This window comes from Hyperoodon ampullatus (genome assembly GCF_949752795.1).
Source record: "Hyperoodon ampullatus genome assembly, chromosome: 18".
Classification (NCBI taxonomy): Eukaryota; Metazoa; Chordata; class Mammalia; order Artiodactyla; family Ziphiidae; genus Hyperoodon; species Hyperoodon ampullatus.
In genome coordinates, this window is record NC_136931.1 from 13,282,334 (window position 1) to 13,306,791 (window position 24,458).

At 40.6% G+C, this 24,458-nt stretch overlaps 1 protein-coding gene across 4 annotated transcripts in view; it reads left to right on the forward strand.

The window, feature by feature from the left end:
* Positions 1-1,351: 1,351 nt before the first annotated feature.
* RFWD3 (ring finger and WD repeat domain 3) overlaps positions 1,352-24,458 on the forward strand; it is a gene marked incomplete at its 5' end in the record, with an annotated part of 36,931 nt that continues 13,824 nt past the window's right edge. For 2 of the 4 annotated variants that reach the window (XM_079724280.1, XM_079724282.1), the window contains 5 exons: positions 1,352-1,920; positions 7,386-7,582; positions 17,186-17,256; positions 20,436-20,630; positions 20,730-20,821. In XM_079724280.1, coding sequence (XP_079580406.1) covers positions 1,352-1,920; positions 7,386-7,582; positions 17,186-17,256; positions 20,436-20,630; positions 20,730-20,821 — 1,124 coding nt within the window. Of the gene's footprint in view, positions 1,921-7,385; positions 7,583-17,158; positions 17,257-20,435; positions 20,631-20,729; positions 20,822-24,458 lie in introns of all 4 variants that reach the window. The other 2 variants (XM_079724279.1, XM_079724281.1) reach the window with 2 other exon arrangements.

Sequence of the window (24,458 nt, forward strand, 5' to 3'; positions counted from 1 at the left end):
TTTCTTGCATTGTATTCCTTTGTTTTCTCCGAGTTTCTTCTCTTTGTCTGCTTTGGTCTCTTTCTCGCATGTTGGAGGCTTTTCTTGAATGTCAGTTGTTCTTTGGCTATTTGTTCATTTTGAGGAGAGACCCCCAGAAAACTGATTGGAAGCTCTTTATGAATGACTGAACCTTACCAACCAGTGGACTTTTATTGTTAGTTGTATGGGCAGAGACCCAGCCATTTTCTTGAGAGTCAGAGCTGTCAGTATTTATAGATCTTTCCTCTTGAGCTGGTTTTCTCTAGGGAACAATCCTGTAATTTCCTGCCTTGAGGCATAGAGAATGTATGTAAACCAGAATATTGCGTTCTGGATTTGTGCAGCTGGGGAGAAGGGTTGGAAGTGTCTCACACTTGTGAAAGTTCGTAGACTTTCACTTAACTCTTTGTTTTCCCTGCTGGTCTTAAGTCTGTCTGGTTCAAACCTCCAGTTGTCTGCAGCATAGGGGGAGGGGTTTTTTGATTGTTTGCCTGAGGGACAGATTAACTACTTTCACAGGATTTTGGTACGTGGTTTTTACAGTCCCCTCAGTGGAAATTAGCTTGCTTCTCAACAGCACACAGTCCTACCAGTTATCAGTCCGAAAAACTGATTTGTGTGTCTCATACTCCATTTGCCTTGTACTTGTGGATCCACTACTTTCAGTAGTTCAGTCCTCTTATCGATCTATTTTTATGTATGTATGTATGTATGTATGTATTTATGGCTGCGTTGAGTCTTCGTTCCTGTGCGTGGGCTTTTCTCTAGCTGCAGCGAGCGGGGTCTACTCTTGGTTGTGGTGTGCAGGCTTCTCATCATGGTGGCTTCTCTTGTTGCAGAGCACGGGCTCTAGGCACGCGAGCTTCAGTAGTTGCGGCATGTGGGCCCTAGAGTGCATGGGCTTCAGTAGTTGCAGCACACAGGCTTCAGTACTTGTGGCTTGTGGCCTCTAGAGCACAGACTCAGTAGTTGTGGCGCATGGGCTTAGTTGCTCTGCAGCATGTGGGATCTTCCTGGACCAGGGATCGAACCTGTGTCTCCTGCGTTAGAAGGCGTATTCTTAACCACTGTGCCACCAGGGAAGTCCCTAGATCTATTTTAAAGGATAGTGCTGTGATCACATGACTTCATGTTTTCAAAGGGCAAACAGGAAAACTGGTTATAAGTACTTATTATGAAAAAAAAAGTCGAACAAAATCATCTCTTTAAGTTTCTCAGTTTTGCCAAGAATGATCTTAAACAGAAATATTAAAGAACAGATATGATTAGATAAAACATGTCTTATAGCTGATGTATTTTACTAATACTTACAAATATTGCTTCTTCAGTGATGGCTCATGAAGCAATGAAATATGATCTTCAGGTGCAGTTAGATCATGGTGCTGCACAACAGCCTGCTCCCCCTGAAGTGGTCAGCGGCCCAGGGGGACCACCCCTGCTCCAGCCTTCTCATACTGAGGTGGCCAGCAGCCAGGAAGGACCACCCCTGTTTGAGCCTGCACCTGCTGCAGTGGTCAGCAGCCAAGGGGGACCAGCCCCGCTCCGGCCCCCTCCTGATGAAGTGGTCAGCAGCCAAGGGGGACCAGCCCCGCTCCAGCCTGCTCCACAGGTGTCCATTGATGTGACAGAGGAGCTCTCAGGAGAAGAGACTGTGGAGAACATCAATCCAGGAGTTTCAGAGGAGCGTAGGCAGGAATCTGGTGCTAACCGCACTGCCCAAGTATCTTCATTGAATCCAGTGGACAGCTTCATCAGTGGGCTGCAGAGACTTCGTGGCATGCTGGAATTCCTGAGACCAACTTCGGACCACAGGGTGGGGCCAGTGAGAGCCAGGAGGAGGAGGAGTTCTGCTTCACAGAGGGCAAGAGCTGGAGGGTCTCACAGGACAAACAGTGCCAGGTAAATATATGTATAAACAGTAGGATTAGTGCCAGATTGGGAATTATGAACCTTAGGCCCTGATCGTAGCTCCAGTGCTGCCAAGAATTGGCATTGTGACTTGGCAAGTCAGGTGACCTTTCTGAAACCCTGTTACCGCATAAGTCAGATGAGAATAAAAGTGCTTGCCTTATTTACTTCACAAAGTAATGGAGGGGATAAGTTACACTGATATGTTTTGAAAACTCGGTGGTAGTTTGTTGGCAGCGGTTTCTGTAGAGGCTGGCTTTTCTTTTGATCATTTGTCTGTTCATCAAAAAAATATTTAACTTGCAAGGCCACTCCACTCGCCCATGTTTCATTGTTCTCCACTTAGTGGTGCAGTTGATTTTGGAAGATGGGCAGGCTGGATTTAGAGAAGCCTTGTGAAAAGTAGAGTGTGAATTAATTTAGAGCGTATCTGACTAAGTGAGAAACATTCTAGCCCTCCTCACCTGATAAGTGTTGTAGAGTTAAAAATAATTTTCTTCCATAGGTTTTGGTTCGAATTTGCCTCTTGAAGGGCTTAGCTCTCAAGTCTTGACAGAGTTATTATGAAGAATAACAATTGTCTACGCCTTACCTGTTTTTTAACTTCCTTCAGCTTTTTTTGAAATACTTTGTTTCACATTTGGGCTTCTAAGTATCTTCATAATGTTGAAAGAGATTGAATTCAACCTTTTCATTTTAAATATGAAGGAAACTTGGACCCTGAGAGAGTGGTTTGTTCAGGGTCTCATAGCGACAGCACAGAGGAGGTTAGAGCTGGTGTTTGAACCTGAATCTGACTGTTGTCAACAAAAACAGATAGAAGAAACTTCAGTCAGACCCATTTGTTTTCTAACACTGTGAAAATAATGAGGTGACAATAAAAAGTGGTAGCTGGGCCATCTAATACCTATGTTTTACAAATGAGGAAGATGATGGGGTGATTTGTGATTTGACTGGGATAACTGTGGAACTGGACTGTGCCTTCTGATTCTGGATTTCAGCATCCTTTTCCATGGATCCTGCTGATTACTGTATCAGGGCCTGCTATTACTGTGGCTTAGTCTCTGTAATGCCTGGTCACTGCTGGATGTGATCCATCAAGGGTGAGAGGTGCCTAGTTCTGTGTTGACAAGAGTTGCAGATGTATGCTATTCTGTTATTTTAAGATGCTGTTTACTCGGATTTTGAAAGCAAAGTAGGATTTCATACATTTGTGTCATAGGTGAAGGTACCCTGTAGTGCAATTTGGGGACCCTGTTGAAGTAAGGGGGCTGACAGTTGAGAATGGTGTCCCCAAGAACTGTCAAGAGGCCTCTTGCAGTAGTCCTCACGCTTGGTTGTTCATCCACTCATGAGCAGGCGGGGGTGGAGATTGCTCTTGGTTGGGGACTTTTGTGTTAACCAGTTCACAGGAGAGTGACACTTATAAACCAGATGCCAATTTACAGAGAAAATTAGAAACACCACAGAGACCGAATTCTCTTGTTGGCACAGTCAGCATGATTCTCCTAGGGGATGCTGCCACACAGAAGCCAGACTCTCAGAAAATAGCTCGATGTGTGTAGAATCTCTGCTCAGGGACTGAGCTACAGAATTTAGATGTTAAATGGTATCAGTTAAGCTGTTTGACTGACGGTCATATGTTTGTCTCCACAAAGAGAATAAACCTTAAAGGCAAGGAATTATGCAGTTCAGTGGAGAGAACATGGATTCTGGAGCCAGATAAATGTGGCGTTAAAATTTTTTTCCTTTAAATTGTGTTGTAAACAAATTCCACACTAAATTCACATAAAAGTCTGAGCTTTTCCACGACTCATTGCTTACACCTTCTGAATTTCTTGAGGTGAATTTCTCATTATGGTGTTTGGCGTTACTCACCCGACAGACCATTCCTGGGCCAGGTGCTGAGAGCCTGGGCCAAGGTGAGCAGCTTTTGCCTCAGACTCCACCAAGAAGCCAAAAATTGGGGAAACCTGCATAGTGGGATATTTTTCCCAACTACTTCTCAGCCAAGGTCACAAACTTCTTTCCTGTTTCTTTGTTTGAGGCTGCTTGATTCTGACAGCCAGCGTCATCACTTATTCATCAAATATTTGTAACACTCCACTATGTGAGAGACTGAACTCTTGCCTTGATGATACATTGGTGAACTGGACAGATCAGGGTACCTTTTCTCTTGGAGCTTAGGGAATCTAGGACTACAGAGGGTAAGCAAGGGGCAAGAACTTACTGTACTGTTATTTAATTCAGAGATGATAAGTGCAGGAAAAAAGGAGAATTTCTTGGGTTCCAAGACTGTACTCCTAGCACTGCCTCCCAGTTGCTCTTCATAGTTCCTCTTTTATATGTCCCCACCTGACCTTGGAAATGCCTATTTTGCTATGTAAAAGCAATATTAATGAGTGATTTTTTAAAAAATAGTCAATCACTTAATTTTTTACTGGTTTCTATGCAGAATGCTATTGATATGCATGTAATAGCCTAACTTTATTATGTATTTCATTTGGTTAAAATGTTCTTAGGAAATACTGTTCTTATATTCTTATTCTCATGAGTAGCTATAGCTGCTGTTCATGCACAGTTCCTAAAATAAGTTTGTAAACTTGGTTAGCATTTTTTTTTGAAAAGGAAACCTGAGTGACATCAGTGAAAACAGCAGAGTAAGGACCTCAGAAAATTCTCTCCATAAAATCATTGAAACAGGGCTTCCCTGGTGGCGCAGTGGTTGGGAGTCTGCCTGCCAACACAGGGGACATGGGTTCAAGCCCTGGTCTGGGAAGATCCCACATGCCATGGAGCAACTAAGCCCGTGTGCCACAGCTACTGAGCCTGCGCGTCTGGAGCCTGTGCTCCACAACAGGAGATGCCGCAACAGTGAGAGGCCATGAAGAGTGGCCCCGTTCACCGCAACTGGAGAAAGCCCTCGCACAGAAACGAAGACCCAACACAGCCATAAATAAATAAATAGATAGATAAATAGATAAAATCATTAAAACAACTGGCAAAATTTATCAAAATCAACTTTTCAGTACTCTGGAAATTAACCAAATACTTGTAGCAATTCAGTGAGTGATTCTCAAAGAAAACCAGCTGAATCTCAGTAAGAACTGTGAGCTTTGTGGCATTCCCTATTCCCATCCCCCTCTTCAGCTTCATAGTAGTCTTTTTTTTAAATATTTATTTATTTATTTGGCTGCGTTGGGTCTTATTTGCAGCATGTGGGATCGATCTTTCATTGCGGCACGCAGACTTCGTTGCCCCACGGCATGTGGGATCTTAGTTCCCCGACCAGGGATCGAACCCATGCTCCCTGCATTAGAAAGCTGATTCTTAACCACTACTATGGAGGGACTTACTATGAAGTCCCTCCATAGTAGTCTTGAAAACTAAATGCCTGCAATCACAGTGAAAAGGCAGCAGCCTGGAAGCAACTAGAGAGAGTAGAATGGAATTGGAGGTCCTTCAAAACCTCATCCCCAGAGAATTCTCTTTCTTTGACCTGTTTGTTGGTTTCCTGGAAGATCCCACTTGAAAGGCAATCCCTGGCTTGTCCAGTTCAAAAATTCTAAAGCCTTTTCCCCAGGGTCTGCCTGTGGCAGTGGATGACCATTGGGGCAAACATTAGACTAACCAAAAAGCTTAAAAGGAAAAGGTGGAGAATGAGATCTTCCTATGGGGTTTTGAAAAGTTCTGACATATTCCTGGGAATCTAGAAGGCCACATACATGCCCAGGGCTGTGTGCAGCTGGGCCCACAATCAGTAAAGACCTAAGAAGGCACTAAGCTCTCAGCTCTGGCTGACCTTGAGGCTCTGCATAAGCAGGAAATGAAGGCTAAGGCAGAGTTGTCACCTGCCTGGCTGATTATTGTTGATGTGTCCCAACACACACATCAAGTCCCTCAGCAAAGACTGGGAGGTATACTGATTCCAAGTGTTTAAGGAAATCTCTGTCTAGTCATGAACTGAACACTAAGCTAACCAAACAGAAACTTCAGTGGCCACACACAACAAAGAATGCAAACTTTATAGAATTAACTTCAGAAAAGTCACTAAACCAATAGTAACAACTATAAGAAAGAGCAACAACAACAAACCCTGGGAATGGGTGAAATCTCATTTCCAGAGTTACCACATTATATTATTTGAAATGTCCAGTTTTCAAGAAAAAATAAGGTATGTAAAGAAAGTATAACCAGGGCCTCCCTGGTGGCGCAGTGGTTGAGAGTCCGCCTGCCGATGCAGGGGATACGGGTTCGTGCCCCGGTCCGGGAGGATCCCATATGCTGCAGAGCTGGGCCCGTGAGCCATGGCCGCTGAGCCTGCGCATCCGGAGCCTGTGCTCCGCAACGGGAGAGGCCACAACAGTGAGAGGCCCGCGTACCGCAAAAAACAAAAAAAAAAAAATAAATAAAAAATAAAAAAAAGAAAAAATAAAAGAAAGTATAACCAGTACACAGGAAGAAAAAATAGAAACTGTACATGAAGAAGCCAAGATGTTGGACTTACTAGACCAACTTTAAATCTGCTATTTAAATATATTCAAAGAACTAAAGCAAAGTATAAAACAACAAAATAGACAATATCAATAAAGAGACTGAAGTTATAAAAATGTACAAAATAGAAATACTGGAATTGACACAGTAAATGGAAAAAAAATCACTAGAGAGCTCAACAGCAGGTTTGAGCAGGCAAAAGAGAGAACTTTTCTCCTTCTTTAACATTTTTGACTTGAAAAGTGGCTCAAGATAAGAGGTGAAACAATGATGACCATAGCCAGGCTTCATACCTTCAAAAGACCTTGGTCTTAGTAGCTGCAGAAGCAGAATCCCATGAGGCCATATTTGATCAATAGGGCCCTTTTAGGGCTTCCCTGGTGGCGCAGTGGTTGAGAGTCCGCCTGCCGATGCAGGGGACGCGGGTTCGTGCCCCGGTCTGGGAGGATCCTACATGCTGCGGAGCGGCTGGGCCCGTGAGCCATGGCCACTGAGCCTGCGTGTCCGGAGCCTGTGCTCCACAACGGGAGAGGCCCGCGTACAGCAAAATTAAAAAATTAAAAAAAAAATAGGGCCCTTTTTCGTCTTGCCCACTCTCTTTTCAACCCCCTAATATCAGCAGACAAATTGCTGAGTCAGCCCTCCCCCCCTCCTTCCTTCCTTTATATTAATGAGTCATGTCTTTAAAAGGTATTGACAAAAGAAATGCCAGTAAAGTAGGATTAGCTCTTAGCAGAGGGGTCAGGCTTCAGTGTGGGCTAATGGAATACTTGAGTGGAAAGAGCATGTCTAGTCCAGTCAGCACCTGCCTGAATCTCTATTTCTACTTCAACGTTCAAAGGCAGCATTTAATGGCCTGGTGATGCATTAAAATGACTAGGATTTACCTCCAAATTACTGTGGATTATTCTTGTGATGATGGTACATTGTACAAGAATTCTGTTGTCTTTCTGCATATATAGGTTGAGAGCACCGTTGGATGCTTACTTTCAAGTAAACAGGACGCAGCCTCATTCGCCAGCCACCTCTTATGGTTCAGAGACTAGGAATCCTGTCTCTGAAGACTTGCAGGTATCAGGTACTTCTGACAGTGACAGCTCCACAGAGTATGAAGAGGGAGTTGTCCAGGCAGAGGAACCTGAAGCTGTGGTTTTAGAAGGTGAGTGTTTTATCCAGATTTGATTCACAAGGTCAATATCCGGAAAGCTTAGACTCCAGAAGGCTAGAAATTCTAGACTTGTGTTTTGATACTTTCCCTTTTCACCCCAAATGTCATAGATTAATGCTTTATAGTACAGAGCTTTCACTGGCCATAACTGTATAGAGAGGATTTGATCTGGCTTGCAATTTAATGTGATTTGTGACCCATTGAGTTGGTCACTTTATAATGGCATTTTACATTCCCTTTCGTTTTCTTAGACATTTGAGAAGGAAGTAGATTATTTAAAAGAAAATCTTCGTAAATTCAGCACCCTGTCTAGTCCAGTACTTTTTAAGTCCTAGTGTAATGTTACGTGTAGTGCAAGTGGAACTTTATTTAACAGTAGATGGGCAGAGACCCCTTAAGCATACGCTTGTATTAAAAATCTCTCTGGGGACTTCCCTGGTGGCGCAGTGGATGAGAATCCGCCTGCCAATGCAGGGGACACGGGTTCGATCCCTGGTCTGGGAGGATCCCACGTACTGCGGAGCAACTAAGCCCACGAGCCACAACTACTGAAGCCCACACACCTAGAGCCCGTGCTCCATAACAAGAAAAGCCACCACAAGGAGAAGCCTGTGCACCGCAATGAAGAGTAGCCCCCGGTCGCCACAACTAGAGAAAGCCCCGTGCGCAGTAACAAAGACCCAACGCAGCCAAAAATAAATAAAATCTTTACCCAGAAAAAAAAAAAACCAAAAAACCTATCTGATACCCTACACTGTGGTCTTCTCATAGTAAAGGTAACCAAGGCTTGGAGAAATGGCTTTCCAGGTCTGTGATAGGAAATATACAAGATGGGCCTAGGGCATTTTATTGTGCTGGAAAGCAAGGAAGCCATCTGAGTCTTACAGAGTTACGTCAGTAGGCACAGGCGCAACCTTGAAAGAGATCCTACTGGCCTAAGTTGGGACAGTTTGAGCATTAAAAAGAATAATGAATGTATTCTTAGATTACAGATTGAAATACATCAAATCTGTGTGAATCTATAAATTCATAATTGTGCACTTAAAAAAAAAAACACCTTACTTATCACCATCATAAGTTATTAGAGCCCTGACTCATTGCTCTGAAAACTTGAATAAAGGATTAAGCATTTATCCTGCCTTTCCTATATGAACTGTATCCAGAAAACCAAATAGTTGATGGAGAAGGTCTTTTAAGTTTGTTTGTTTTTTTTGCGGTACGCGGGCCTCTCACTGTTGTGGCCTCTCCCGTTGCGGAGCACAGGCTCCGGATGCACAGGCTCAGCGGCCATGGCTCACGGGCCCAGCCGCTCCGCGGCATATGGGATCCTCCCAGACCGGGGCACGAACCCGTATCCCCTGCATTGGCAGGCGGACTCTCAACCACTGCGCCACCAGGGAGGCCCTAGTTACACACTGTAATCACTCAAAGTCTTTGGTTTACCTTGGGGTTTACTGTTGGTGTTGCACATTCTATAAGTTTGGACAAATGTATGATGACATACATCCATCATTATGATATCATATGCAGTATTTTCAGTGCCCAAAAGGTCCTCTATGCTCTGCCTATTCTTCCCTTCCACCCACCCCCTAAGGAAGTTTTGTTTAATAGAAAAATCCCAGCTAGTAATTGTAGCATGAATGATAGGGGGAAAAATTATCATTTTGTGACTACTAATGAATTGATGTATCTAGTCAAAGATCATCAGTGACTCTTAAAACCATTAGGTTGGAAGGTTGGTGGGAGTCTTTAATAGAGGGACCAGGGTGACACCACCGGAACCCGTTGATCAATCTTAGCATTTCAGAAAGTGAAACCACCAGATTTTATGTGCCTCTTGACGTGCTGCAATCAGAAATGTCCAGGGCTTCCCTGGTGGCGCAGTGGTTAACAATCCACCTGCCAATGCAGGGGACACGGGTTCAATCCCTGGTCCGGGAAGATCCCACATGCCGCAGAGCAACTAAGCCCGTGCACCACAACTACTGAGCCTGCGCTCTAGAGCCCATGTGCCACAACTACTGAAGCCCACACACTTAGAGCCCATGCTCCGCAGCAAGAGAAGCCACTGCAATGAGAAGCCCATGCACCACAACGAAGGGTAGCCCCCGCTGTCCACAACTAGAGAAAGCCCGTGTGCAGTGACAAAGACCCAACACAGCCAAAAATAAATAGATTAATTTATTTTTTTTTTTAAAAAGAAAATGTCCATACCACCTAGTAAGTACTGTTGCCCCCCATAAAAACCCTGAGTCAACTTGAGACTCTAGATATAATAAACAGTTTAAGCAGTTTACAGGAAGGAAATAAAGGAACAAGATGAGCAATAACTCAAAAATGCAGTCATTCAAATCTAAAATGTAAGACATTCTACAAATGGAACATCTAGAAGAAGGCCTATACATATATGAAAATCTAATACATTGTAAAGGGAATATATCAGTGGGGAAAAAATAGACTTATAATTAATATTATTGTTAAAACTGTATAGCTAACTGGAAAACAAATTTGGATTTGTTCCTCAATACTATAAACTAGGATATAAGAGGTTAGAGATCTAGTGTGGAAAATGAAACCATTTAGTATTAGAGGAATACATGAGTGATAAAATCTAGGAGTAAGGAGTACTTCAAAATATAGAAGAAATATAAGAAAATTACATTAAAATTTTTTAAAAGTTATGACAGCCAGCATAGATATTTTGTTTCCACTTATGTAAAATGTCCAGAAAAGACAAATCTATAGAGACAAAGTAGATTAGTGGTTGCGTAAGGGCTGCTGGTACAAATGGGGAATGATTCTAAATTGGTGTGATGGATATTTTTGGGGTGATAGAAATGTTTTAAAATTGGATTGTGGGGGCTTCCCTGGTGGCGCAGTGGTTGAGAGTCCGCCTGCCAATGCAGGGGACACGGGTTCATGCCCCAGTCTGGGAAGATCCCACGTGCCGCGGAGTGGCTGGGCCCGTGAGCCGTGGCCACTGGGCCTGCGTGTCTGGAGCCTGTGCTCCGCAACAGGAGAGGCCACAACAGTGAGAGGCCCGCGTACCACAAAAACAAAAAAATTGTATTGTGGTAATGATTGTACAACTCTGTAAATAAGTTTAAAAATATCTTGAGGAAGTAGTTGGTCAAATCTAGGATGTAGGGCATTTCACAGGACCAGTGACCAGATTTCTCCAACAAATGAGTGACAAAACAGGTGAATTTTAATTTAGAACTTCTCTTAATCAAAAGACGTCATTAAAAGAGTGAAGTGGCAACCCACTGACTAGAGAAAACATTCATAATACATATATCCAGAAAAGGGCTTATATCTAGAATACATAAATAACTTCTACAACCTTATAGAATAATGGGCCAAAGATTTGCAAAGGTACTTCCAAAACAAGATAGCCAAATGGCCAATAAATATATACAGAGACTTGATTAGTCATCAGGGAAATACAGATTAAAACCACAGTGTGGTAACTGATATGCACCCACCGCAACAGCTAAAATTTAAAAGACTGACAATATCAAGTATTGGGAAGGATATAAAGCAACCAGACCTCTCATACAGTACTGGTGGGAGTGTAAATTTTTTTTTTTAATGCTGCTTATAAGAGGTTCACTTTATTTTTTTATTGAAGCGTAGTTGATTTACAATGTTAATTTCTGCTGTACAACAAAGAGATTCAGTTATACATATATATGTATATTCTTTTTCTATATTCTTTTCCATTATGGTTTATCATAGGATATTTATTTATTTATTTGTTATTTATTTTTGGCTGCGTTGGGTCTTTGTTGCTGCGCGTGGGCTTTCTCTAGTTGCGGTGCCTGGGCTTCTCATTGCTGAGAATGGGCTCTAGGCGTGCAGGCTTCAGTAGTTGTGGCATGTGGGCCAGTAGTTGTGGCACATGGGCTTAGTTGCTCCTCGGCATGTGGGATCCTTCCAGACCAGGGATTGAACCCACGTCCCCTGCATTGGTAGGTGGATCCTTAACCACTGCGCCACCAGGGAGGTCCCTCTTCTGCCCATTTTTTGGTTGGGTTGTTTTTTTGTTGTTGAGTTGTATGAGCTGTTTGTATATTGTGGAAATTAAGCCCATGTCGGTCGCATCTTTTGCAAATATTTTCTCCCATTCTGTAGGTTGTCTTTTCATTTTGCTATGGTTTCCTTTGCTGTACAAAAGCTTGTAAGTTTGATTAGGTCCCATTTATTTATTTTTGTTTTTATTTCTATTGCTTTGGGAGACTGACCTAAGAAAACATTGGTATGATTTATTTTGCCTATGATCTCTTCTTAGGAGTTTTATGGTGTCATGTTTTATGTTTAAGTCTTTAAGCCATTTTGAATTTATTTTAGTGTATGGTGAGAGGGTGTGTTCTAACTTCATTTATTTACGTATGGCTGTCCAACTTTCCCAACACCACTTGCTAAAGAGACTGTCTTTTTCCCACTGTATATTCTTGCCTCCTTTGTTGAAGATTAATTGACTGTAGGTGTGTGGGTTTATTTCTGGGCTCTATTTTCTGTTCCATTGATCCATATGTCTGTTTTTGTGCCAATACCATGCTGTTTTGATTACTGTAGCTTTGTGATATTGTCTGAAGTCTGTGAGGGTTATGCCTCCTGCTTCGTTCTTTTTCTTCAGGATTGCTTTGGCAATTCTGGGTCTTTTATGGTTCCATATAAATTTTAGGATTATTTGTTCTAGTACTGTGAAAAATGTCATGGGTAATTTGATAGGGATTGCATTAAATCTGTAGGTTGCTTTGGGTAGTATGGCCATTTTAGCAGTGTTAATTCTCCCGGTCCAAGAGCATGGGATATCTTTCCCTTTCTTTGAATCATCTTCAGTTTCCTTTATTAATGTTTTATAGTTCTCAGTGAATAAGTCTTTCTCCTCCTTAGTCAGGTTTATTTCTAAACATTTTATTTTGGGGGGTGTGATTTTTTCCTTTCTTCTTTTTGGCTGCACAGTATGCAGGATCTTAGTTCCCCGACCAGGGATTGAACTCATATCCCATGCAGTGGAAGTGCGGAGTCTTAACCATTGGACTGCCAAGGAAGTCCCTTGCGGGTGTGTGGTTGTTTTTTTTTTTTTTTTTTTTTTTTGCGGTATGTGGGCCTCTTACTGTTGTGGCCTCTCCCGTTGCGGAGCACAGGCTCAACGGCCATGGCTCACGGGCCCAGCCGCTCCGCGGCATGTGGGATCTTCCCAGACCGGGGCACGAACCCGTGTCCCCTGCATCGGCAGGCGGACTCTCAACCACTGCGCCACCAGGGAAGCCCGCGGGTGTGATTTTTAAAAAAGGTATTGTATTTTTACATCCCCTTTCTGATACTTCATTGTTAGTGTAAAGAAATGCAGCCGATTTCTGTATGTTAATCTTGTATCCTGCTACCTTGCTGAATTCCTTTATCAGTTCTAGTAGTTTTTGTGTGGAGTCCTTAAGATTTTATATATATAGTATCATATTATCTGCATATAATGACAGTTTTACCTCTTCCCTTCCAATTTGGATACCTTTTGTTTCTTTTTCTTGTCTGATTGCTGTGGCTAGGACTTCCAGTACTATGTTGAATAGAAGTGGTGAGAGTGGGCATCCTTGTCTTGTTCCAGATTTTAGCAGGAAGGCTTTCAGCTTTTCACAGTTTAGTATTATATTGTCTGTGAGTTTGTCATAAACAGACATGTTTATGACAAAAAACATGTTCTTGTTTTTTGAGGAAGGCATGTATCGCTTGAACTTCCCTGTAAGAACTGCTTTTGCTGCATCCCATAGATTTTGTATGGTTGTGTTTTCATTGTCATTTGTCTCAAGGTATTTTTTAATTTCCTGTTTGACTTCATCATTGACCCATTGGTTTTTTTAGTAGCATGTTGTTTAGTTTCCATGTAATTGTTTTTTTCTCATTTCTTTTTCTGTGGTTGATTTCTAGTTTCATGCTGTCGTGGTCACAAAAGATGCTTGAGATAATTTCTAAAAATATCAATTAAGTCTAACAGTTCTCTTGTATCATTTAGGATCTCTGTTTGCTGTATTGATTTTCAGTCTAGAAGATCTGTCCATTGATGTGAGTGGGGTGTTAAAGTCTCCTACTATTATTGTATTCCTGTCAGTCTCTCCCTTTATGTCTGTTAACTGTGTTTTATGTATTTCGATGCTTCTATATTAGGTGCATATATGTTGACGAGTTAAAAATCCTCTTCTTGTATTGATCCTTTTATCATTATATAGTGTCCTTTATCTTTCCTTATGGCCTTTTTCTTAAAGTCTATTTTGTCTGATGTGAGTATTGCGACCCCTACTTTCTTATCATTTCCGTTAGCATCATATATCTTTTTCCATCCCCTCACTTTCAGTCTGTATGTGTGCTTTGCCCTAAAGTGGGTCTCTTGTAGGCAGCATATTGTAGGCTTTTGGGTTTTTTTATCCGGTCTGCCACTCTGTGTCTTTTGATTGGAGCATTTAGTCCATTGACATTTAAAGTAATTTTTTTTAAAGAAATGTACGATTTATTTATTTATTTATTTATTTATTTTATTATTATTATTTTCTTTCTTTTTTGCGGTATGCGGGCCTCTCACTGCTGTGGCCTCTCCCATTGTGGAGCACAGGCTCTGGACGCGCAGGCCCAGCGGCCATGGCTCACGGGCCCAGCTGCTGCGCGGCACGTGGGATCCTCCCAGACCGGGGCATGAACCTGCATCCCCTGCATTGGCAGGCAGACCCTCAACCACTGTGCCACCAGGGAAGCCTCCTATTTATTTATTTTTTAATGTTACGGTTTCTTTATTATTTTCTCAATTTTTAAAATTAAAAAAATTTATCTTTATTTTTATTTTTTTGGCTGTGTTGGGTCTTCATTGCTGTGCACGGGCTTTCTCTAGTTGCAGCTAGCGGGGGCTACTCTTCGTTGCCGTGCACAGGCTTCTCCTTGCAGTGGCTTCTCTTGTTGTGGAGCATGGGCTCTAGATGCGCAGGCTTCAGTAGTTGCAGCACATGGGCTCAGTAGTTGTGGCACATGGGCTTAGTTGCTCTGTGGCATGTAGGATCTTCCTAGACCAGGCATCAAACCCGTGTCCCCTGCGTTGGCAGGCGGATTCTTAACTACTGCACCACCAGGGAAGTCCTTAAGGTAATTATTGATAGATGAGTATTTATTGCCATTTTAAACCTTGTTTTCCCATTGATTTTACATTTCTTCTTTTTCCCTTTTTTTCTTTTTTTTTTCCTTTTGTGGTTTGATTCTTCTTCTTATTATTAATTTTTATTGGAGTATAGTTGATTTACAATGTTGCGTTAGTTTCTTCTGTACAGCAAAGTGAATCAGTTATACATATACACATATTCACTCTTTTTTAGATTCTGTTCCCGTATAGGTCATTACAGAGTATTGTGTAGAGTTCCCTGTGCTATGCAGTAGGTTCTTATTAGTTATCTATTTTGTATATAGTAGTGTGTATTTGTCAATCCCAGTATCCCAATTTATTCCTTCCCCCTGATTATCTTTTGTATTATACTTATGTTCTCTTCTTTTTGGTTTTTGTGTATGTTTTTAATTTGTGGTTACCCTGTTTTTCAAGTGTAGTAACCCTTTCCTATATCTGCTTGCCTTAGACTGGTAGTCATGTGGGCTCAAATGCATTTAAGGAAATTTTTTTTTTAATCTACATTTTCTTACTCTCCTTCCCCACCTTTTATGATTTTGATGTCCTCTTTTTCATCAAAATGTAAATTGGTACAAACATTTTGCTAGTATTGTTATAAACTCACTATATATATATAGAACCAGTGGCTCAACAATTTCACTTTTAGGTATATAGCCAAGGAAATGAGTACATGTGTTCATGAACGACATGTACAAGAATGTAATAACACTGTTTGTAATAGGAAAAAACTGAAAACTATCCACAAACCCATTAGCAGTAGAATGGATAAATAAATGCTATATATTTACACAGTAAAACACTGTACAGAAGTGAAATGAACTACATCTCCATACATTATTATGGAAAAATCTTGCAAAGAATGTCAAACAGAAATAGCAGAAAGTGGGTAACTCAGATGCCATTTATATACAAAAACAGGCAGAACCAGTCGATGGTGTTAAAATTTAGTAAAGTAGTTACTTTTGGGGGGCAAGGTCACCTCCCTGCCTGTCACCCAAGATAAAAGGAGGACATAAGGGTATAAGGGGCACTCTTAGGGTTGTTGGTGATGTTCTGGTTTATAGTTCAGTTTGTGAAAATTCACTAAAAATATTTATGGTACACTTTTCTGTATGCATATTACATTTCAATAAAAGATTTTTTTTTTTAAGTGCCAATTTGAAGGGATTCTCTCTGGCCTACGATGGAACAATTTGAGCCTCAAAAAGAAAAACAACTAAAAATTAAGATTACTCTCTTGACCATTAATAGAAGCTGTGAAAGGTTGTTGAGGAACCAGATAGTCTAGGGGTCAGACTGACATCGCTTGAACCCAGTATAAGCCTCCTGGTGTCCTGCTGTCAGAAGCACACAACCTGAGTTTCTTGCTGCCCTTCCTCTTTCCAAAAAACAATTGAATCTACAAAAAACATCTCGGTCTAACGGCCAGTTTATAGGAAAGGCGGGCAGTGAAGCAGTAAGTAAGGAGTACCACAGGAAGCAGTCAGCCAAATCCAGGATGTAGGACATTTCGCAAGACACATGACCAAATCTCCCTCAACACATCAGTGACAAGGAGGGCATAGAAATAAGTGAAGGAGAATTGTTATACATGAAAAAGACTTAAGAGACATAACAATCCAAGCTCACTGTTTGAAGACCTTCTTTGGATCCTGATTGGAGTAAATCTATTGTAAAGAGCAACTTTAAAGCAATTGGGAGGGACTTCCCTGGTGGTCCAGTGATTAAGACTCTACGCGGGGCATGGGTTCGTTCCCTGGTTGGGGAAGATCCTGCATGCCTCACTATGTGGCCACAAAACAACAACAACAACTGGGAAATTTTACATACAAACTGGGTGTCTGGGATGGTATTGAAGGATTATTGTTAACTTTGTTAGATATAGTATTGTTAATTTTGTTAGGTATAGTGTTTATGTAAAAAAAAGTCCTTATCAGTGAGTGCTACAAAAGTTTTTACAAGTGAAACCACATTTTAGGGTTTGTTATTAGGAAAGAAAATAATGGGAATGGGGGCTTATTTGGAACAAGATTGGCAAAATATTATTTTTGAAATTGGGTGATGGGTACTTGTGGGTTAGTTTACTATTGTGTCTACATTTAAAAATGAATTCATTGGGACTTCCTTGGCAGTCCAGTGGTTGGGACTCCATGCTTCCACTGCAGGAGGCTTGGGTTCAGTCCCTGCTCAGGAAACTAAGATCCCACGTGCTGCACAGCCAAAAAAAAAAAAAAAAAGGATTCATTGATGCTACTTGGGGAAATTGTCATTCCTTTTACAGCAACAGTATCAATTAGAAATGGAAAGCTGTGGTGAGTCAGCCTTTCCTGCTAGCCTCATACCTGACTTATATCTTCTTTTATATATTACCTATCCCATCATTTCTGGAAACGACTTGGCAGAGCAACTAGGAGGTAATGACTTGGCAGAGCAACTCAGAGATACCTCAACAGAGCAAGAAGTTACATGTATTGGTGGAGGAGAGACTCTCCCCAGACAGGTAATATGAACATCCTTTTAAATGAGAGGTTTCGATTTACATTTAAAAAGGCAGCTGCAGATTAAAGTGGAAAGCCCACAGACTTTGTAGGCAGAGGGTCCAAGTGTAGATCCTATACAAGTTACTCATTATTTGTGTGACTGCCTCCCCTTAGGTTTAAAAACATGGAGTAGGGGAAGATGTGAGGAGAACTTGTCCTGTCCACCTGACAAGGTTAAGTATCAGTTAAAGTAGTAGATATGAATGCAGTCTATGAACTGTCTGGCAGAAAGATTGCTATGAGATAAACAGTTTTTATTTTTTTAAATTACAAATATCACTGTCCTTAATATGAGACTTATTTATACCAGCTGTGGACCCTGCCAGTTCCAAAACATCATTGGTCCACTTTTTGCAAATTTCTATTTTTATTTATTCTCTCTAGAAAAGTTACTCTCATATAAATTTACTTATGTGTATAAATGTTTTTTCTTTATTGAAATATAGTTGATGTACAGTATTATGTTAGCTTCAAGTGTATTGCAAAGTGACTTGACATTTGCATACATTATGAAGTGATCACCACAATAAGTTTAGTAACCATCTGTCCCCATACAAAGTTATTACAATATTATTGACCACATTTTTCATGCTATGTATTACATCCCCATGGTTTATTATTTTATAACTGGAGGTCAGTACCTCTTAATCTCCTTCACCTATTTTGCCATACCCCACTCCCCTTCCCTCTGGCACTCACCCATTTGTTCTCTGTGTCTCTTAGTCTGGGTTTTTTTGTTTTGTTTTATTTTTCAGATTCCACATGTAAGTGAGATTATATGGTATTTGTCCACACTCCATACTGTTTCCTATAGTGGGTGCACCAATTTACAATCCCACCAACAGTGCACGAGTGTTCCCTTTTCTCCACATCCTCGCCAGTGCTTGTTATTTGTTGTCTTTTGATGATAGCCATTCTGACAGGTATAAGGTGGTATCTCTTTGTGGTTTTAATTTGCATTTCCCTGATAATTAGTGAAGCTGAGCATCTTTTCTTCTTATGTGTCTGTTGGCTATTTCTTTGGGAAAATGTCTGTTCGTGTCTTTTGCCCATTTTTAATCAGGTTTTTTTTTGCTGTTGGGTTGTATGAGCTCTTGGTTTATTCTGGATATTATTATCAGATATATCTTTTGTTAATATCTTCTCCAATTCAGTAGGCTGCCTATTCATTTTGTTGATAGTTTCCTTTGCTGTGCAAAATCTTTAGTTTGATGTAGTCCTGTTTGTTTATTTTTCCTTGCTTCCCTTGCCTGAGGAGACATATTCAAAAAAATACTGCTAGGACCGATGTCAAAGAGCCTACTGCCTATGTTTTCTTCTAGAAGTTTTATGGTTTCAGGTCTTATATTTAAATCTTCAGTCCATTTTGAGGTTACTTTTGTATATGATGTGAGAAAGTAGTCCCGTTTGATTTTTTTACATGTAGCTGTCCAGATTTCCCAACACCATTTATTGAAGAGGCTGTCTTTTCCCCATTGTCTATTCTTGCCTCTTTTGTTGTAAATTAATTGCCCATATAAGTGTGGCTTTATTTCTGGGCTCTCTGTTCCATTGATCTATATGTCTGCTTATGTGATAGTACCATACTGTTTTGATTACTGTAGTTTTGTAGTATAGTTTGAAATCAGGGAGTGTATTGTTTCCAACTTTGTTCTTCTTTCTTGAGATTGCTTTGGCTATTTGGAGTTTTGTGTTTCCATACAAATTTTAGAATTATTTATTCTAGTTCTGTGAAAAATGTATTCATATTTTGACAGGGATTGCATTGAATCTATAGATTGCCTGGGGGGGGTATGATTATTTTAACAGTGTTAATTCTTCCAATCCATGAGCATAGTGTATCTTTCCATTTGTTTGTGTTGTCTTCAATATCTTTCATCAGTGTCTTATAGTTTTCAGAGTACAGGTGTTTTACCTCTTCAGTTAGATTTATTTCTAGGTATTTTGTTCTTTTTGATGTAGTTCACAAATGGGATTATTTTCTTAATTTCTCTTTCTGATAGTTCATTTTTAGTGTGTAGAAATACAACAGATTTCTGTAGATGAATTTTGTATCCTTCAACTTTACTGAATTCATTTAAATATTCTATTTTAAAATTCACACAAGAGGGATTATATAATATCCTGTTCTGAGACTGGTTCCTTTTCCCCCAACTTACTGCATTTTGGAGAGCCTTTTAGTGTCAGTACATAAAATTGAATCTCATTCTTATTGGTAGTAATAGCTGCACAGTGTTTTTACATAGGAATACATTTTTAGTTGACTCTTCCCTTGCCATGTACACTGTGGTTGTTCCCTTTTTCTTTATTTCTTTGTTGTTGCTGTTGCTTTACCTAATAAGATCATGCTGCACTGAGCATCTTTGTACTATTGTCTTGGCAAATATTTGTGATTATATTCATGGGATATATTTCTAGCAGAAAGATTGCTATATCAAAGGAAAGATGTATGTATTTTCAGTTTTGATAGATAACGCCAAGTTGCCCTCAGGAAAATTTGTTCCAGTTTCTACTTGCAGCAACAGTATGTAAGCATGCCCATTTCTCCCTCACCCTCAGTGCTTGGTGTCATCAGACATCAATTTATGCCATCTAATAGATGAGAAAGTAAAAATGTGGTCTCTTACTTGAATTTTTATTTCTTTAATTATAAGTGAACACTTCCCGACCATTTGTATTTTTGTGAGTTGTTTATATCCTTTCTTTTTTTCCTGGTTTTTTTTTTCTTTATTCACATGAGCCAGGTATTTTATAGCTACTTGAATTGATTATGGACCTAATTTCGAATGTATAACAAACTTAATATTCCCTGTTGTTATTTAACTGGGTCACTTCTAGGTTTGTTTTGTTTTAATATCTTCGTAAATATAGCTCCTTTTTGTCATTTGAATGAAAGAAAATCAAGAATTTTATAAGCTCAAAGGGTAATAATATTTTCATGGCTTATATTACCTTTGACCAGATTGCATTCTGGAAAGAATGGGAAGTGATTCATGGGTGTTGGAGGTTTTCTTTGGCATTTTCAATTGTGTTTGTATCATTTTTGTGTGGTTTTTTGTTAATTTGATAGAGTTTCACATCTTCTTCAAGACTGATTTTGCATTTTCTCTAATTTGAATGTATTCTGGTTTCCATCTAGCAGTCTCCCCAGAAGTCTAATCCTCTCCTAGCTTCTGCTTCTGTGGATGAGGAAGAAGTGGACACTTGCACAATATGTTTGGAACAGTGGACCAATGCTGGGGATCACCGGCTCTCGGCATTGCGCTGTGGGCACCTCTTTGGATATAAGTGCATTTCTAAGTGGCTCAAAGGACAGGCACGAAAATGTCCTCAGGTAAAGACCATAGTTTAAAACTGTGCATGTGCATAGTCAGCATGTTAAGTCAGGAGGATTCCTAGAACCACACTTATTGTGTCCCATTGGGCTCCTTAGTGCAACAAGAAAGCCAAGCACAGTGACATCGTTGTCCTTTATGCCCGAACCCTGAGAGCTTTGGACACTAGTGAACAGGAGCTCACGAAAAGGTAGGTGGCAAGTCTGCCTAGCTGGAATATTCCCTTTTGGTTCTTTGTGTGCACCTCTGAAAAAGGTATGAGTCACTCTTAGTGTGGTTCTGAGGCTTTCCTTGGGCTGTGACTGGGGATCTCTGGGGATCATTGGCAATCTGTCTAACACTATGATTTATGATACATGTCTGATCATCTGAAGCATGATTTGCTCTCCATATAGCATTAAAAATAATGATCTGGGGCTTCCCTGGTGGCACAGTGGTTAGGAACCCACCTGCCAGTGCGGGGGACACAGGTTCAAGCCCTGGTCCAGGAAGATCCCACATGCCATGGAACAACTGGGCCCATGAGCCACAACTACTGAGCCTACGAGCCACAACTACTGAAGCCCGCGTGCCTAGAGCCCGTGCTCCGCAACAGGAGAAGCCACCGCAATGAGAGGCCCACGCACCACAAGGAAGAGTAGCCCCTGCTCACTGCAGCTAGAGAAAGCCCGCACACAGCAACCGACCCAATGCAACCAAAAATACATAATGAATTTAAAAAAAAAAAGAGTCATAGAGAAACCTTTAGCCATACGGTAATACCTCACACCTAGGCCTGGAAGCAGACCCAATCAGAAAGATAGCCTGGATTTTTTGTAGCCTGTCCAGATTCTTCCCTAGGGATTACATTTACTGCCTGCCTCTGCTGCTAAATACTGTGAACACTGAATCAGGGAATCCTCTGTCTTACTCTTTGTAGCCAATTCATGGTCATCTAGAACACACTCGCAAGTCTCAATCTCGTCACTAGAATAGACTTAATGATACTTTTTAAAAACTGAGGATTTTTGTTTCTTGTGTCCCTAAGCCCTCCTGCAACAGTAGTCTGCAAAGAAGTCTCATAACTGAAGCTTTGCACTTGTCGTACAATGCAAGAAATTATCAAGATTTGGGAAGCCCATGAACAAATGCTAATAACACTACTTATAAAATATGCTCTAAGAACATTAAAGATTAAAAATACCTGCACTGGACTTCCCTAGCAGTCCAGTGGTTAACACTGCACGCTTCCACTGCAAGGGGCACAGGTTCGATTCCTGGTCAGGGAACTAAGATCCCACATGCCTCGCAGCACAGCCAAAAAAAATTAAAAGAACCTGCACTGAGAGACTACAGGGATGTGGGTTCGCTCATGTATTACTGGTAAAAATGTACACGGGCACAAACATTTAGAGAGGCCTTCGGCAATATGCTTCAGAAGTCTAAAAGTAATTCTGCTTCAGGCATTTTTTCTAAAGAAATGATTAAGGATATGTACAAAGATATACTTAATCAGACTTGATTTTTGCTTAATACTCTGAGGCACATATCCTAGCTGATATATATAGCTCTAGTTGATTCATTTTAATTTCTATATAATATTCTATTTCTCTAATTAGAGTTTACCTATATGTATTTTGTATTGGTGGACAGTTAGGTGGTTTCCAGTTTTTGTTAATATAAGCCATGCTGCAGAGAGATAGGTGAGTTTCTTTAGGTCTAGAAGTGGATTTGCTTTATCATAGTGTATATGTAATTTCAACTTTACTAGATATTGTCAAATTGCTCTTCCAAGAGGCTATTCCAGTATATACCAGCAGCAGTGTAAGAGATTTCTCATTTTTTTTCATACCCTCATCTACTTTATATTATCAGACTTAATTTTTGCCAGTTTCATGGAGTGAAGTAGTATTTACTTAAATTTGCTTTTCCTCAATTGCGGTTGAACCTACTTTTCTACACATTGTGCTCAAATATTTTGCTCATTTATATTGAACAAAATATATTGTTTCTTACTGATTTATAGTTCTTTGTTTTCCTTATACCAACTCTTTGTTGGTTGTATACGTTGCAAATGTCATCTTCTAGTTTATGGTTTGTCTCTTTAACTTGTCTATTGTATCTTTTGTTGAACACAAGTTTTTAGTTTTAACATAGTCATTTATCAGTCTCTTGTTTTGTGTGTTTTTGTCCCTACTACATTAGAATAATGGAGACATTATATCTTCTTTTAAATGTCTTTTTTGGGGGGGCGGCGGGGTACGCGGGCCTCTCACTGTTGTGGCCTCTTCCGTTGCGGAGCACAGGCTCCAGACGCACAGGCTCAGCGGCCATGGCTCACGGGCCCAGCCGCTCCGCGGCATGTGGGATCTTCCCGGACCGGGGCACGAACCCGTGTCCCCTGCATCGGCAGGCGGACTCTCAACCACTGCGCCACCAGGGAAGCCCCCAAATGTCTTTTTTTTTTTTTAAATAAATTTTTTCTTTTGGCTGCATTGGGTCTTCGTTGCTGTGTGTGGGCTTTCTCTAGTTGTGGCACGCGAGGGCTACTCTTCGTTCCAGTGCGCGGGCTTCTCATTGCGGCACCTTCTCTTGTTGCGGAGCATGGGCTCTAGGTGAACGGGCTCAGTAGTTGTGGCGCATGGGCTTAGTTGCTGTGTGTCATGTGGGATCTTCCTGGACCAGGGCTTGAACCCGTGTCCCCTGCACTGGCAGGCGGATTCTTAACCACTGTGCCACCAGGGAAGCCCCTTTTAAATGTCTTTAAAAGTTTTACTTTTTACACTAGTTTTTAGTCTACCTAAAATCTAGTTTTATGGATAACCACAATTGTATTAATTGTTAAAATTAATCATTTAAAAACTAATAAATAATTTTAAATTAATAAATAAACATTTATATAGAAATATTCTTTCTATATAAATTTCCATTGCTACCTCTATCCTAAATTAAGTTTCTATATTATGAGTAGACTACTCTGTTGTTCTGGGGTCTGTTTGTTAATTCTTGCACCAGTACTTCAATTTAGTCTTTCCAGCTGTGAACATTATATAATATCCTTTCACTTATTCCCTGTTTCCTTTGTATCTTTTATAACTGTATTTTGCTTCTTAAAGGCCTTAAGTTTATTCCTAGGTTGCTGTTGTTAGAATGCTATTTCGAATGAATTTTTTTCTGTTATATTTACTAGTCAGTTATCTGGTATATGGGGAATGCTGTTGATCTAATTTTCTTGATCTTGACAACAGCAGCCTTGCTGAACTCTAATAGTTTGTGGGTTCTCTTGAATTATAAGAGCCACTTTATCCCTTCCTTTCTAATTTTCATCTTTTTTTCTCTCCTATCTCATTGAAGTGGAAATCTCTTTTTTTGCATTTCATATTTTGAAACATTCAGATTTATGAATTTTATTCCTGGTGAATGTGTCCTTTCATTACACATTGTTCCTCTTTGTGCCTATTCATCCTTTTTAATTCTAATCAGTCTTTTTTTAACATTTGCCTAGTGTATACTTTCTATCTTTTTAACTTAAGCCTCTTTTTTATTAATTAATTAATTTACTTATTTATTTTTGGCTGCATTGGGTCTTTGTTGCTGCACGCGGGCTTTCTCTAGTGGGGGCTACTCTTTGTTGTGGTGTGCGGGCTTCTCACTGCGGTGGCTTCTCTTGTTGTGGAGCGTGGGCTTCAGTAGTTGTGGCACATGGGCTCCAGAGCGCAGGCTCAGTAGTTGTGGCACATGGGCTTAGTTGCTCCGTGGCATGTGGGATCTTCCCAGACCAGGGCTCGAACCCATGTCCCCTGCACTGGCAGACAGATTTCTAACCACTGTGCCACCAGGGAAGTCCA